At 48.6% G+C, this 14293-nt stretch overlaps 1 protein-coding gene across 1 annotated transcript in view; it reads left to right on the plus strand.

The window, feature by feature from the left end:
• LOC142559350 (uncharacterized) overlaps positions 1 to 14293 on the plus strand; it is a 99180-nt gene that overhangs the window by 40411 nt on the left and 44476 nt on the right. The window contains exon 4 of the mRNA XM_075670963.1: positions 10281 to 10413. Coding sequence (XP_075527078.1) covers positions 10281 to 10413 — 133 coding nt within the window. The remainder of the gene's footprint in view (positions 1 to 10280; positions 10414 to 14293) is intronic.

Consider the following 14293-nt stretch of genomic DNA (forward strand, 5'->3'; position numbering starts at 1 on the left):
GTGAAACTTGACAGAGCAATCATATTCACAGACTCGTTAAGTCTTGTAAAAGCATTCACTTCTTCGCAAAAGCATACGAATCCTGTCTTCAATGAATTCTACTCACAATTATGTAACATCTACTTATCCCATAGACATGTAGTAAACTGCTGGGTTCCTAGCCATAGAGGAATCGATGGAAATGTGCTTGCTGACGAGATGGCCAAATCAATGGCATCGCAGGGTATTCGTTCTGCTGCAGTCCCTGCCACAGACATGGAGGCTTTCATCAGAAACAACTTGCGAAGCCAGTGGCAACGCTTGTGGGACGCAGAAACGAATAATAAACTTCACGTAATGAAGCCTAAGTTAGGTTTCTGGCAACCAACAACGAAAACACGAAGAACAGACGTCCTGTTTACTAGACTAATAATAGGGCACAGATTCGGCACTGATAACTTTCTCCTGACCAGTAACGAGCCTCCTACCTGTGGTAGGTGCGGCGACAGGCCTTCCGTGCTCCACGTCTTCCTGGAGTGCCGGGAAGGCGAAAGAAACAAGAGGAAACATTTTCCTTTAGCATACAGCCATCACGCCCCTCTGCATCCGGCCATGTCTCTTGGTGTAGAACCGCTTTTTAAGACCAAAGCAGTCCTCGATTACTTGAAAGATGTTGTGCTACAAGTGACAAGCAAATTAATTCCATTAATTATTCATCTTAGACTGTCAAACTTTTTGACAAATATTCCCTCATAACAAAATTGCAATACGGATTTAGATCAGGTTTTTCAACAGAAAGTGCTCTACTGTTTCAAAAAAGAATTGATTCTTAAAAATGTTGAAGCAAAAAAATTCACACTCGGCTTATTTTTAGATATGTCCAAGTCCTTTGATAAAATTATACATGAAACATTATTAGGAAAGCTGCAGTTTTATGGAGTTCGTGGTGTTGCCGTAAATCTAATTCAAAACTACTCAACAAACAGACATTCACGTGTATCGATAAGCAGAACTCTATCTTCTATGCAACCTGTTAAATACGGAGTTCCCCAAGGCAGCATGCTGGGGCCGCTTTTGTTTAATATAGTTATTAATGATATTGTCAATGTTAACCATTCAGCCCAATACATAATCTATGCTGATGATACAAGTATTTTCTTTTCAGGAACAAATATACAGGATCTCGTGAATCTAGCTAACTTTACATTAGAAAAAATGTGCAGCTGGACAGTTAGAAATTCTTTACAAGTTAACTCCTCAAAAACAAAAGCTATTCACTTTCGCTCTAAATCCACGCTTTATGAGCTCACTGATTCTTATAATCTCTTGTTGAATAATAATAAAATTGAATTTTCTTCCATAGTAATATCTCCACGTGTAATTTTTCACGAATGTATGAAATAGGATCACCATACGGAACATTTACAAAACAAACTTTGCAAGGTCTTGGGCGTACTGAGAGAATGTCAGCGTGTATTGCCAGTTCCTCAAAAGCTTTCAATATTTAAGGCACTCTTCTCATCACATCTGCGCTACTGTAACTTAATTTGGGGTAACGGAACCCAGCAATCCATAAATAATCTTGTAATCTTGTAATCTTGTTTCAAAAAGGCCCTACTTTCTGTCACAAACCAATCATTTAATGCACATACTACAGACCTATTTGTTAAACATGATGTAAATAAATTAAACGTTCTGTGTGAATACACTTTATTACTTTCCTTTAGATCTGTTACTGTAAAAAATCACGGGTATATACATAGTGTAGCTAACTTGCAACTAAATCCTTCTTCGCGCCTAAAGAGACACTCGGAACAATGGTATGTGTCACGGCCGCGCACAAACTATGGCTTTCAAACATTAAGTTATTGCTTGCCGAATACATTAAATAAATTTAAGATTTCTTATGAAAACGTTCTCACACTCTCTAACACTGCTGTTTTAATCATGCTGTGTTAAATATGTTCAGTTAAATTTCGCTTTTTTACAAAATATGTCTTGTGTGGATATCATGTTTTCTCATTCGACACCGACGTTGAAATGTATTTTTCTTTTATTGCCTCGCTGCCTTAGTGAACCGGGAACGTGGGGCTAGTCAAGCTGTTTTTAATTAGACTTTTTACCCTCGTCCCAACCACTTATGTGAAACTCCATGTATATGCTAAATAAATGAACTTCAATGCAGAAGACAGTGTACGGCGAAGAAACTTTGTCATAGGCACGAGAGTTACTCGCGGTATTAGGGGTCGAAAAGAAAAAAACAACTCTAATTATACCAAGATGTATTGCACTCTATTATTCTCTATACCGAAGATGCGAAACCTTAACGTCGATACCGGTGCAAAATAACTACGAAATGTACGGTGGATATATCACGCTCGCGAGGTTGACCCGGTGCATCGGAACGTCGCCCGACGGCTCAAGACCAGAGTTACAGAGGGGGGCTGTAAAGCCGCTGATCTCTGAAACGTGCAGAATAGGCGGCGTGGCGCACTGAAGTATACAAGCACTTTCTCGGCGCGGTAATAGACTGTGCGTGAAGCGCTCGAATGTACGGCTCATTACCTACTGATACCTGCCTACCCATGAATGTGGGTGCGATGACACTGTCGCCAAAGGTGGGAAGCGATGACTTCGCAAGCTCTTTTGTCAGGTCTGAATGCCTACGGCAAAGGACCCACAATGGCAAGAAATTTTCACAAGGTCAGTGACCTGCGTGGAGACGCTGTGAGCAATTTCCCAAATGGAGAACAGCCCAGTCATCGAAAGCTCGTGCAGGCCAGTGTAGTGACAGCTTAGAATTCGAGAAAAACGGTCCTTTGACGGGACGCTTCTAGATTGCCGGTGTGCGTGTCAGTTCTGGTATTCTATGAGAGCGGGCCTGCGGAGCGGGCCTGACGACAGAAATTAGAGGCACCCACGCAGCGAGGAATCGCCAAGAACATGGAAATAGGATAGAGAGAGCCATGACGGGAAAGTGTGCCGAATGCTTGCCTGAAGTCTAACAACTCTGTAAAAGAGATTAGCCACGACGCAGTAGGTGGTGGCTTAAATTCAGTTGTAGCCTCATTGGCTTGGGGAATGTCGAAGCAGGTCAGCAGTTGCCACCTCCCCTTTTTATCAGTTTACTGAAATGTATTGAAAGGCTGTATGAAACTCATTCATTTCACTATAGGCTGTAATCACTAAACTGATAAGTCAGTAGTACTCAGTACGATGCAACACTAGTCTGGGCCGCAACCACTTGGTGGTCGAACAGCGACACTGAATAGGTTGTACGTAGGGACAGTAGTCCTAGGCTCTAACTCAGGAAAATTAGAAGAGTAATGCGCCGTTTATTTCCAAGTTTATCATCAGTGTTCTTGTGTAAACTGCATTTGAGTGCGAATATTTTTCGTACATTGTCGTGGCGTCACGAAACTCGAGGCACAAACCGACTTGTAAGCTAGTAACAGTAACAAGTAAGGGCTGCTGTAATAGCGCGCACTAGTCACAGCTTCTTCTTCATTTCCATTTGTTCTTGCTAGGGCCGATATGTAAGCTTATCGTCGTCGTCCTTACAGCACTACAGACGCGGCATTTGCCCCCCTTCTAAAGGAAGCATCGATCCAAATGCGCAACTTAAGCGTATGCACACACGAAACGCTAAAACGCGTCACTTATAAAAGTACGGCTTCATGCGCACCACATGCACCACTTCAGGAAGATACTTGCAGCGCCGCGAACAAGTCTCGCCATCTGGCACAACCTCTTAGTTCAGCCGTCGGACAACTGTGTAGGGCCCAAAATATCGTCTTAGCAGTTTTTCTGAAAGTCCCCGACGCTGAATGCGCATCCAAACCCAAACTCTCTCGTCGGGTGTGTAGGCGACGAATTTGTGCTCACGATTGTACTGCATCGCGTCCTTGTCTTGCTGGTGGAGGATGCGTACATGTGCAAGCTTTCTTGCTGCCTCGGCACGTTGAGCAAATTCTTCAGCAACTGCATAGATATCGTCACACTCCTGCGGCAGCACTGCATCCAACGTTGTCGTGGCTTCGCGACCGTGTACCTAGCTGAATGGTGTCATACGAGTCGTTTCTTGTTGAGCGGGATTATACGCGACGGTTACATAAGGCAAAATCTCGTCCTAGTTCTTATGTTCCTCATCGACGTAGATGAAAAGCATGTATGCGAGTGACTTGTTGAAAGATTCCGTTAGTCAATTCGTCTGGGGATCATAGGCTGTCATTTCCCGGTGGGCTCTGCCGCCGAGTTCGAGAAGTGCATCTAGAAGTTCGGCAGCGAACGCGGTTTCTCTGTCATTAATCAATACCGCTGGGGCACCGTGCCGATGGACGACGTTTTCGACGAAAAGTCGAGCTGCTTCCGCTTCTGTGCCCCGTTGGGTAGCTTTTGTCTTTGCATACCGGGTAAGGTAGTCGGTGGCGACAATAATCAGCCGGTTCCTGTAGTTGAAGTTGGAAATGGTCCCATAAGATTCATGACAATTTTAGCGAATGGCGATCCCGGCACCTCTACAGGATGCAGGAGACCATCTGGCCTCTCAGATGGCGCTTTGTTTCTTTGGTAGACAGGGCATGCAGTCATGACGTTTACCATCGGCTGCGAGCTCGGTCAATTATACTTGCGCCGCAGTCGGGACAATGTTCGTGTGTGGCCTAGATGACCTGAGGTGGCCTCATCATGACATGCTGTGCGAATTTAGTTGCGAAGCGAAGCAGGCGCGACCATTAAGTCGGTGCTGCCCGTCGTTTTTCTTATAGAGAACATTGTCCTGCACGCAATATGAAGCCAGGCTTCGTCCAAAGAGTCGCGGTACGTCGTTGCCTCTGCCTTCCAAGAAATTAATAAGTGGAAGCAGTTTTATGTCGTCGCGCTGCTACCGAGAAATGGTAAATGTATCGCCGACTCCCAAAAATGCAGCGTCTGGGCCCTTATCCTCAGTGACAGAAGACTGTATAGGTGACCGAGAGAGACAGTCGGTGTCAGTGTGCTTTTTCCATGGCTTATATACGGCGATCATGTCGAACTCCTGATGCCTGAGGCTGCGGCGTGCCAATCGACCAGAGGGGTCTTTTCATTAGTCAGCCAACAGAAAGAGTGATGGTCACTGACGGCGGTGAATGAGCAACCGTACAAATAAGGGCCAAAATTAATGACAACCCACACTACGGTGAGGCGTTCCTTCTTTGTACTGGAATAGTTTTGTTCTGTACGTTAGAGAGCTCTGTTAGCGTAGGCTGTCAGTTTTTTGGAGCCGTGTTGCCACTGCACCCGCACGGCACCCGTACCTACATTGCTCGCGTCGGTATGAAGTGCTGTCGGGGCGTTCTGCTCAAAGTGTGCAAGAACTGGTGGAGTTTTCAGACGTTGACGTGATTAGTTAAATACCATTTGCTCGCTGTCGTCCCACACAAAGGGTAGATGCTCTCGCGTTAGTCGCGTCAAGGATGGGGCAATACGGGAAAAGTACGCAATAAACCGTCGGTTATAGGTGCACAGGCCCGAAAAGCGTCTCACTCCCTTCTTTTCAGATGGTGTAGGGAACTTTGTAACAGCGTCTATTTAGCCAGACACCTTCGTTATACTTACGACATGGCCTCCCTACCGCATCTCTACTGAACCAAAATAACATTTTTCTGGCTTTCACTTGAGGCCAGCCGAGCGTACGGCGTGGGGAACAGCCAGTAACGGAACAACCGTAAGGAACAGCCGTAGCGAGCCTGTTTAGATGCTCTTCGTATGCAGCCGAAAACAAGATAACATCGTCTAGGAATACCAAGCACGCTTGCCACTTTGGACCTGAAAGAACGAGGTCCATTAAACACTGAAAAGTGGCTGGCGCTGTACACAAACCAAAAGGAAGCGCCTTAAATTCGTAAAGGCCGTCGGTCGTCACCAAGGCGGTTTTCTCCCGATCTATCTCATCTACTTCTTTCTGCCAATACCCGCTGCGTAGCTCCATGGAGGAAAAATAGCATGGCTGACGCAACCTGTCTATTGAATCGTCTATGCGTGGTAAGGGCAGACGTCTTTCTTTGTTACCTGATTTAGCTTGGGGTAGTCAATACAGAAGCGTAAGCTGCCGTCTTTTTTCTTGACCAACACCACGGGGGACGCCCAAGGACTCTTCGAAAGTTGTATTATATCAATGTCGGCAATTTTCTTCACCTGTTTCTCTATTTCTTCGCGTTCCTTAGGACTACACGGTGGGGATTCTGTCGAACTGGTCTCGTGGCATCTTCCGTAATTATCCGATGCTTCGTCAGCGGTGTTTGTTTGACCTTGGACGTGGACGAAAAGCAATCTTCAAACTGCTGTAGCAGTTACAGCAGGCGCTGTCTCTCAGCGGGCAACAGGGTGGAGCTAACGACGACAGGCAATGTTGCCGAGGCCGGAATGGTCGTTTCATTCATCCTGTGGTCGTGCACAGCGAAACAGTGCTTTACCTGTACGGTATCATCACAGCACGCAATTGCCGTGTCCGTCGAGACGTAGCGGCGTTCGTTGCTAAAGCTCGTAAGGAGCACTGCTGCGTGACCACGACTTATTGACAGAATGCCGCTTGCAATCGAATCGCCTTGTGTGAGCAATAGCAGGCCGATGTGGTCCGCTATCAGATCACCATGATAAGGTATCTCGCTAGAGACAGACGCAAGGCAGCAAGTTCGCGGCGGTATCATCACGTCCTCGGCTAGTCGTAAGCGCTCGCGCTGTGTATCATAGTTGCCGTATACGTCAGGGCTCGCGGAAAACGTGACCAAAAGCTCTGGGTCTTTCATTACAGTGCCAAAATCTCGCTCAAAATCTATCCCCACTCGGTGGGGATAGGATAACGAGCGTCGCAGCAAAGCTTGAATTACCGTTGTGGATTCTGGCTCTACATTTACCCGTTGGCGTCATTATCTGAGCCCCGGTGATTCGGGTGTGTGGACCTGTCCATAGTGTTTTCACCTTTTTAACGCGGTCAACCAGCGTTTGAAGCATAATCGGGAAATCAGCACCGGTGTCCACAAGGGCTGTCACGGGATGTCTGTCAATAAAAAGGCTGACGTCTGCGCGAACACATTCGTCAACATTACTCGTCGTCGTCATCTGGTCTTGTTGCAGCGGTTGGATGGTCTTTTCGGTGTCTCGACAGATGGCAACCTTACCCCCGGAGGTCGCGGCCGTTAGTTTCCCCGGCGAGGACTGGGGGAACGGCCCCTGAAGGCGTCAGCGAATGTTTGGCGGCTGGGGTCAGAGCAACGTCGAGGTGACGCAGAGTGCCAGCGACGACGTGGCGTGGCGGCTTGGTTGGACGAAAAATGATCTTCGTCCAGGGCACGGCTGTATTCAAAGCGCGTGGACACTGGACTTGGAAAGCCTCCAAAATCGATATCTTGATGAGGGCAGTGACGAACAATGTGATCCGGTTCCCCACTGTAGAGAAGCAGAGTGGTCGGCAGTCGCCAGTGCCGCACTTGTCAGTTCGGCGAGCTGGAGGTCGTCGCCCAGGCTCCCGCTGCTACGATGGGGTGGGAACAGGTCCCGGATGGAACGGCGTGATCGGTGGTGGTAAAGGTGGAGGACGACGAACTACACCGGCATAGCTCTACGGGCGTGTTTAGGGGCATGGCGCGGGCGATAAAAAGGCTTGCCTCAGCTCCTGGCAGAACACCTTGGCAAGCGAGTGCTGGCTCGGCAGACGCAACAACCAGGCTTTGTAGTTCCGCGCGCAGTATTCTGCGAATCAGTTCTCGCAGAGGGCTTTCGCTAGTGGAGGCATCCTTAGCGGTTCCGCTGATGGGTGTGCTACTGCGGTGGCGGTCAATGTGCCGACATAGTTGTCGAAGTGCCCTCTCGATTGTAGTAGCTTACTTTATGAATTCGTCCACTGTGTTAGGTGGGTGTCATACGAGGCCTGCATATAACTTTTCTTTAATTACTCGCATAAAATGGAGTACTTTCTTATTCTCGGGCATGTCGTGGTCGGCTCGGCAACATAAACAGGCCCTATCTTCAGCATTCATGGCGGCGCTTTCGTTGGGATGCTGTAAGCGCGCTTCGATAAGCTGTTGCGCGTAATCCCGCCGGTCGGAGCAGGAGAACGTCTCCAGGCGCTGGCGTCGAAAGTCGTTCCATATTTGGAAGTGCGCTTCCCAGTTCTGGAACCACGTGCGACCGCTATCTTCTAGTACGAAATAAGCTTGCACAATTTTTTTGTTCTTCGCTCCAGTCGTGGACATTAGCAGCTCTTTCGTACTGATCGAGCCAGCCCTCAACGTCTTGAAATGCATCGCGACGAAAGATGTCCGGAACAAGAGGATGCTGAAAAGTCACCTAGGAAAGACTTGTCGTCATCTTTGAAGGAGAAAATTCGCCGATGTAAAAATTTCCAAGCTTGTCTGAGCTGGAACCGTAGTGAATTCGGGGCTCACGCCTAACAGGCGGCGGCTGAATCGGTGCACTGGAGTAATGACGAGAGGTGGATTCTCTGCAATGCGTGTGCGGGTCTAGTAGGAGTCGCGACCCTCAGGTGCGCAGCACCTCCACCAGTGTGGCGTCGTCACGAAACTTGAGGGACAAACAGACTTGTAAGCAGGAACAGTAACAAGTACAGGCTGCTTTAATACCGCGCACTAGTCACTGCTTCTTCTGCTTGTTTCTGACGTATTTTTACAAGTTCCGATATGTTTATTTATCGTCGTCGTCTTTGCCGCCCCCGCAGGGGCGTTTGGGCACGCGGTTTGGTGCTTTGTGACACCACGTACCCGAGTACACGAGGGTTGGACCCACCCGCGTGCAGCCGTGCACGACTTAGCCGTGTCTGGGGAAAAGGGGGCAACGCTGGAATTGTTCGCCAAGGGCGTCAGCCAAAGGGTAAACATTGGAGACGCGCTGGAAGTGTTCGCCAAGGGTGTCAGCTTGGTTCAAAAGCGTCAGGTTTTGGGCGAGTTGGTTGTGCATCATTCTTATTAAACTTTAGCGCGCACAAAGCCAGGACGTGGAGCGAAAAAGGGACACTCAACAAGCTCAAACTTCAACTGGCTTTTATTGTGACAGCGACATATATATACGTTTCCACGATCTGAAAAAAAAACAGGATGGCAAGAAAACAAACAAACCACGTGCAAAACTGCATAGCCACCTGTGCCGGCAAAGCCAACCCTTGTCGCTGTCATTCACCGTCCAGAAACCTCACTTCCTTATCACTTGATGCTACAGACGGGGCACTAACACAACTCTGATTATGCCGAAGAATTTCTCCTGCCTCAACTATGTCCCTGTTTAGCCGATGTTTATGTTAAAAAATAATATCGTAATATTGTGCATCTGTTAAAGATAGGATAACAACCATTGGATGACTTGCAGGGAACTTTGTTTAGCATATTTAACATGATCACTGGCACCACACAGCCCAGCACACATCTTTGACCGCCTTCCCATGTGGCATCCCAAAGCACATATTAAAAAGTGGGGACAACCCGGGTTTCGGAGCAGCGCCCCTTTCCGAGCGATGAGGTTCTGTAATGGCGGTGCACTAGCCCGGGAACACGCTTTTACCGGTTGGTATTCATCGACAGGTTCCTTAATAGTCTGCTTCCCACGGCCACGGCGGATGTTCTACAAAGCCGTCGGTGGTCACACAAGTCCCAAGACAACGCCTAGAAATCTGTATAAGACCTCCTTTAGAAATGTGAACCCCGACAATTAATCGAGCAGCAGGCCGAGAGATTTGTTGCCCATTTGAAAAACTGGCCATTTTCGGGCGACACCTGTGCTCGAACCCAGTACCTTCCGCACGCTCTACATCGAGGCCACCACTTCGATTCACGAAGTGAAACTCTGACCTTCATTTCTCTTTCTTCTGATAGTCAACCTGTTAAAACTGAATTCAGGAAGATAGTGTTTAGCAAGACTGCTTTATCAGACTAAACTTACGCAGTGTTTCTCTTAATGCGCCTCCAAGACCTAATGTCTAGGGCAGCCAACTACGGTATTCTTGCACGTTCGACCCCAAGCGGCATCATTCGCGTGGCCGGCCAGTATAGCAGGCAGCGATGGTGCGATGTGTACGACCTTCTTTGGCCTGCAGTAATACTTCTCCGTGGTATAACTGGCGACATTACACGAGGCTCATGTAAATGCAAGAACGCCCATGTCACATGCATCAGGTGCAAGTTAAAGAACCACAGGCGGTCCAACTTAATCCGGAGTCCCACAGTAGTGCATGCCTCGTAATAAAATCATAGTTTCTTCGCACGTAAAGCCCAAGAATTCTATGAATAGTTAACGCTGCTTGTTACTGTACGCAGCGCGAAGACGATTTCGCAGCAGTTCGGTGCCGCGCTGCCACATCCGGGAGTACGTTGGCTCGTACTTCACGTGCGGCACGGTGTTCCTGGCGGCTACGATGCCAGACCCACCGGCTCTTGACGAGCTCTGCAGGTAAGCCTGTGCCCACGCGACGCTGCGATGTTATTCGTGAAGGTTCGTGTTGAAACTTTGCCGCTTTTAACGTGAAGGTATTTCAATATGCTTCTATTCAATTTCCTTCGTTAGCCCGCCACGATTGTTGAAACACTAGTGGCAGACGCCCGCTTCGCGTTGTTGCGACGCCTGTTTCTAGAACCTCGACCGGCGTTACTATTGGGTAGCGTGGCGTTGTTTGGCAGGCTGCAGGAGTCCGGTAGAACATGGCAACCAGGCAAGGACGACACAATTTCTAGTGCGAAACTTGCGCTGTTTTTTCAATGGTTGGTGAAGGATAAGAAGAAGAGAATGAATGAATTGAAAAAGTACATTGCGGGGCCCCTTAAATAGGCCCACTAAAATCGTAGGCGGGATCTGCTCACGTCAACATCACGTGACATGCACTGAGTCACTCCGATGCTTGGCGGCCGTTCCCACTTTCTCAGGTGACGTTGCACTTGCTTGCCTCCGCTGGCGGCAACCCGCGGGTCGGGGATCGTAGGCGGCCGATCCTTTCTCCCAGGAGACGTTTTCACTGTTTGGCCTCCTCTGGCGGCAACCCACGAATAACACACGGTCGAGGATGGGTGGCTTGGTTCCTTCTCCCAGGTGACGTTTGCACGTGCGTGCCTCCGCTGGTGGCAACCCAGTGGTCCCGTGTGGTTCGGGGAAAGCGTTCTCCCCTCGAATTGGGCAGTTCTTGGAAAGGGTGCTCCCCTTGGTCGCACACACGAAGGGGCCTGTCATCACTGCGGGGCGCCTGCCAGACCGACAACCACTCGAGACAACCATAGCAAATTAGGAATCCATCCTTCGTTTCGGTTGAGCAGGGTCTTTCGAGCAGCCTTTTTCCTGGGTGTTACACGCTAACCCTAGCCGCGTGTCTGTCACGAGACGTCACGAAAACTCAACATCTTAAGTTCGCGTTACACGCTGATTATGAATGTTTGGGCCGACGAAAAGGAAATCAGTTCTTTGCGATTCCACGCCTTTGTCACCGCTTAGCCTTCCGCAATCAGTAAAATGTTTTCGGGCCACGTCCAGTTCGCCTGGTTACAAGCAACGTTTTAAAGGCGTGGGAATTCACCACGTAACAGTGGCATCTGTGCACTAAAGATGTATTCATATGCCGAACAGAACTGAAATTTCTTTGGGATAACCGGAGATTACCCCGTTCCGAAAGGAATAGAAGATGGCACACTGATCGTTCTGGCGATGTCTACGCGGAACTGCCGGCAAGAATTGATTTCTTTGCCTATAATAAAAATTCGGCGTGGTATTATGGCCTTTCTGAGCACGGATATGACATCGCTTCGTCAAATCTTCTTCATTGGCAATTCATTTTAGTAGCATTTTAAGGCCCGCTGGACGCCGTCGGGATCGTCGACGAGCCAACGCAAGCTAAACAAGGAGAAGCGGACCAGTCGGGGACGCCGACACCACTCTCTTTATCCGGTTATCTGCCGTACTGCTTTAGCCCGCCCCCCTCCCCGCCCACGCCACCACTCCTCATACATATTCCTAAAGCAGCGCCAGTTAATCTTATGACTTGACAGCTATTCGGTGGTCAAGGTTTTGCTGCGTTTTTCACTCCTTTTGGATGACGGTATGGGTGTGAAGGCTAGTTTTCTCATTGATTGAGTACCCGCGTGATCAACCCAAGATGCATTTAGTTGCCACTATCTATTGCAACGGTCACGCGCATCGCTGTTGCTTCGTTAGTTCAAGCTTTCTTTATTTAGACTGATCCACGGACCAGGAAAGGGATTCGGTTCATAGTGAGCTCGTGGAGAGATGCGACCGGAGTAACCGCCAGTTGCGTTTAAGTTTTGCTTTTGCTGCATTATTTTCTGGCAGATCCTGGAACGCTGGCAGCTTCTCGGAACCATATACTCGTGATATAGGTTAGATAAGGCAGAAAATAAAATCATGGGAAAAAGTGTCCATCTTCAAACCCTCTAACAACCGTTAAACCCATAAGCAATATAAATGTCATCCGTTACCTCGTCTAAGTTTTCCCTGATTGTACAGCACTTTTCGTGCAAAATTGGGATCTGGAAACAACACTCGCAAGGAGTTGAGCAACTAAGCGATGTACTAAGGGAAGGAGCCGAGGCAACAGCCAAACAAGAAGAAAAAGTGAAAATTAACAAATTTAGCCATTGCTTGTGAAGGTATTTATGGATCAACGTCAATTTTATTTAAAAAAGGAATTAGAGAAAACGCCGCCGGAAGTGAACAATGATCCGCCTATTTTGAATGACGCTTTTACAGTTATCAGTCGAGCCGCCTGACGTAGCCACTTCTCTGCTGTGCTTACGTGGGTGTGTTCTAACCTTGCGGATGGGCTCAGTGTCTAGAACCGCAGCGTCCTGCGCTCTACGCGGTTGTACGGGACTGGCGGCCACGCATGATTACGCAACTTCTCAAATAACGATACGAGTCGGTTTAGGCGCTTGGTAGAGCAGTAAACGAGGGATAGAAAAGAGCTGTGATTGCTCCGGAAATATATATTTCTCGATGATTCTTCCAGAGCTAATTAAAAAAGCGCTAGTAGAAATCTTTATTTTACACTTTCACTTGTTTATTTGTTCTTGGCAGTGTCCTTCCTGCGTTTCTTCCCTGCGCCAGTCCATTTCGTATGATTCCTTGTTTACTAAGTGAAGGAAGGGTGTGTCTCACTGGTACACCTGTATCTGTATCTGTATTTCATTTCTTTTTTGCGGGTTTAATTACGAGTATCTGTGGTGAACGGTGGGCAATACTCAGATTTGTACTAGTAGAAGTTCCCCCTCCCCTCACTTCACTTAGAAAAGTTACCTTGGGTTGCCTCCCCCTACCCCCCCCCCCCGCCGAAAAACATGTCCTGGGAATGTGCTTGTCGCCAACACACAAGGGCTTATTAAACCAACATACGGCAAAGTGCGACAGCCACGGTGCTTACGGGCAATGGCTCACCGCAAGATGGATAAAGTACTCGCGCGCGCTGCGCTAGGGCTAACCGGTGTTGTGAAGTCGGGGTTCCGTGCTGCCAACGAAGTTTCCATGGATGGTGCCGTGACAGGTGCCGGGAGAACGGGTTTTGAGCGACGTTTAAGAGAGTGAAAAAGAGGATTATAATGAAAAAAAAGTACATGCTTGAGTTTTACAGTACAGCTCCAACTAACGGAGAACACTATGGCTGCGTCTTAGCATGTCCGAGTGTGACACCCTCCCCGAGCGTCTCCCTCCTCCCTACAGGTGTCTGGATCCGCTTTTTATGCACTGCTTTGTCATTATTCAGTCACTTCCACCAATCCGGCTCCAGGAGACTGATGACCTCAGGTCGCACCAATCTGGAGGTTTGTTGCCCTTTCCCTCCGACGGGTGTTTTGCCTAAACACACGCACATCACTGGGCACAAAGAGGGGAACTGGGATGGTACGCTGACTTCATCTTCAGCGTGGTCGTGCCAATTTGTGCGGCAGACAGGTGTGAAAAAGCGTAGCCTTACGCGGACCTCAACTCCTGCGTGGACAGGCCAATTTGGGCTGTTGGCAGGTGTGAAGAATCGTCGCCTTGCACGGACCTCAACTGCGACTTGGACGTTCAACATCACATTTTGCGAGGTCGTCGGCTCGTTTCCCATAATTGCTTCACCCGTGACCGCAGTTTTGTCGTAGAGTGAGCGGCCGACCATAACGGCCTTGATGGTCTCTTCGTGACGATCAGGAGAGACGACTTTGCTGTCTTCAAGTGGGCTGCCTTTAACCGAATGATTAGGCGTGACAACTGCATGTCGCCAGGGGGGCATCCCCCGCTCTGAAGGGCTGCCGAGCACAACACCGGGTAACGGTCCACCATGCACGTGAACGAC

Source organism: Dermacentor variabilis, chromosome 10 (assembly GCF_050947875.1).
Source record: "Dermacentor variabilis isolate Ectoservices chromosome 10, ASM5094787v1, whole genome shotgun sequence".
NCBI classification, from domain to species: Eukaryota; Metazoa; Arthropoda; class Arachnida; order Ixodida; family Ixodidae; genus Dermacentor; species Dermacentor variabilis.